General features: G+C 36.0%; 1 protein-coding gene across 1 annotated transcript; it reads left to right on the top strand.

The window, feature by feature from the left end:
- On the top strand, nt 1-1381 carry LOC105650372 (chalcone synthase 1). Its single transcript, NM_001308794.1, has 2 exons — nt 1-178; nt 390-1381. Exons 1-2 carry the CDS (start codon nt 1-3, stop codon nt 1379-1381), a joined length of 1170 nt encoding a protein of 389 aa, NP_001295723.1.
- Nucleotides 1382-2586: the final 1205 nt, after the last annotated feature.

Below are 2586 nucleotides of genomic sequence, written 5' to 3'. Positions count from 1 at the left end.
ATGGTGACCGTAGAGGAAGTTCGGAAGGCACAGCGGGCACAAGGCCCCGCCACCGTCTTGGCCATCGGAACTGCAACTCCTTCCAACTGCGTCGATCAAAGCACGTACCCTGACTACTATTTTCGCATCACCAACAGCGAGCACAAGGTGGAACTTAAAGAAAAGTTCAAGCGCATGTGTAAGTAATACGTATATACATATTATTTTGCATTTTGTGATTAAGTTAAATTCATACACGTTAAAATATTATTAGATTAGATCAACACTTCAGCAGTCACTGAAACAGTAAAATTTAAATTCTGAGAACTCACTCCCATTGCTAACATTATGACATACAAAAAGAATGTTCATGTTTAAATATTTACATAATTTTGGCTTTGCTCTTTCAGGTGACAAATCTATGATAAAAAAGCGTTACATGCACTTGACTGAGGACATCTTGAAAGAAAATCCTAATATTTGTGAATATATGGCTCCTTCATTGGATGCTAGACAAGATATAGTGGTGGTGGAAATACCAAAACTAGGCAAAGAAGCAGCCGTTAAAGCCATCAAAGAATGGGGCCAGCCCAAGTCGAAGATTACCCATTTGGTCTTTTGCACAACCAGCGGTGTAGATATGCCTGGGGCTGATTATCAGCTCACTAAGCTCTTGGGTCTTCGCCCATCGGTCAAGAGGCTTATGATGTATCAACAAGGCTGTTTCGCAGGTGGCACGGTGCTCCGTCTTGCCAAAGACCTTGCCGAAAACAACAAAGGTGCCCGTGTTCTTGTCGTCTGCTCTGAGATTACGGCGGTGACATTTCGTGGGCCTAGTGACACCCATCTTGATAGCCTTGTGGGCCAAGCTTTATTCGGCGATGGTGCTGCCGCTGTCATAGTGGGCTCAGACCCAGTGCCTGAATTAGAGAAACCATTGTTTGAGCTAGTCTCCGCGGCCCAAACTATCCTACCAGATAGTGATGGGGCTATAGATGGACATCTTCGCGAAGTGGGGCTTACATTTCATCTCCTTAAGGATGTTCCTGGGCTTATCTCAAAGAATATAGAGAAGAGTTTAGTTGAGGCCTTCAAGCCTTTGGGCATATCAGATTGGAATTCTCTATTTTGGATCGCGCATCCAGGTGGGCCTGCAATTCTAGACCAAGTAGAGGCCAAGTTGGGCCTTAAGCCCGAAAAGCTTGCATCGACAAGGCATATATTGTCCGAGTATGGTAACATGTCGAGTGCTTGTGTTTTGTTCATTTTGGATGAAGTAAGGAAGAAATCAGCTAAAGAAGGGCTTAAAACCACTGGAGAAGGGCTTGAATGGGGAGTGCTTTTTGGGTTTGGGCCTGGGCTTACAGTTGAAACTGTTGTGCTTCATAGTGTGGCTACTTAGAAGAGATGTGTTAACGTTGATCTAACTTGGTCAACATTTATTATTCCACTTCTATGGCCTTTTTATTTTTTTCTTGGTTCACTTTCATATTGGGTTTTTAATTCTCCTCTTAGAAATTGCCTGTCTTGATGGGCAGTTTGAGGATTGATGATGCAATGTTTGTATTTCGGTTTCACCTTGTAGTCTATAGACAATCTTATATATAGTAAAATAAAATAAAATGAATATTTCGTTTCACCTTGTCCAATAATAATGTATCTTTAGAAAAGTCAACTTTTAATTGCTTAGAAACATTTGCATCAATTATATTTTTTTATCCTTAACAAAGTAAGTCTTTTGTGCTGGCGTTTAGAATTGTAACTAAAGTTAAAATAATATCTTTATTTTTTTCTAATAAAAATATTATCTTTATTATTTTTATTATTTGGTAACAAAAATTAATTAAATAACCGATAACTAGAAAAATATTTAACCGTAAATATTTTTTTATATATCAATCTTTGTAAGATCATACAATAGATTCATATATATCTTATTATTTCAATCACTTCTTATAATTAAAAGTTATTATTTTGATAAGTAAAAATAAACTGAAAACAATCTAATTATTAAAAAAAACATAAAATGGAAAACGGGAAGAAAGATGGGATAAAAAAAAAAAAAAAAGTAATTAGAAGAGGGAACAAAAGTATGAGAAGTACGTGGGAAAAGAAATTATATATTCTTGTCTAAGCCGTGGAAGACAAAAAGAAGTACTACTACAAGTCACTAGCCATGCACGGCAAGGATCTCGAAGGAATATGTCGATATTCCATAACTCATGCTTGTGATAGCCTATGGTTTACTAGTGGAATCGGCTCCATGATTTCATAACTATTTGAAGGGGAAAAAAGAAATTAAATTTATTTCAAAAAGTTTATTTTTTAAAGATTTTATTATGCTAATAAAACAAATTCATACCATGATTTTATTCATTTTAATATGTTGAATTGGTTTCACAATTATAGTCTCAGAGAAATGAGCCTATTAAATTTAATTGCATCATTCCTTTTCCTTTTTTCTACTTTTGTCTTTGACAAAATGTTCAATATTGACAATATTGGATTTTATTCTTTCAAATTAGGTTTAGCATAGAAGGACATTTCTATTCAATATTTCAAACAATTGACTCCAAGTTGGTAATTAAAATCATCGATCCTTGAGGG

This window comes from Jatropha curcas, chromosome 7, assembly GCF_041381405.1.
Source record: "Jatropha curcas cultivar XTBG-Jc1 chromosome 7, XTBG_Jcur_1.0, whole genome shotgun sequence".
In the NCBI taxonomy this organism is placed as follows: Eukaryota; Viridiplantae; Streptophyta; class Magnoliopsida; order Malpighiales; family Euphorbiaceae; genus Jatropha; species Jatropha curcas.
The sequence above is the reverse complement of the archived record's forward strand: the minus strand, read 5'-3'. Positions and strand labels throughout refer to the sequence as shown.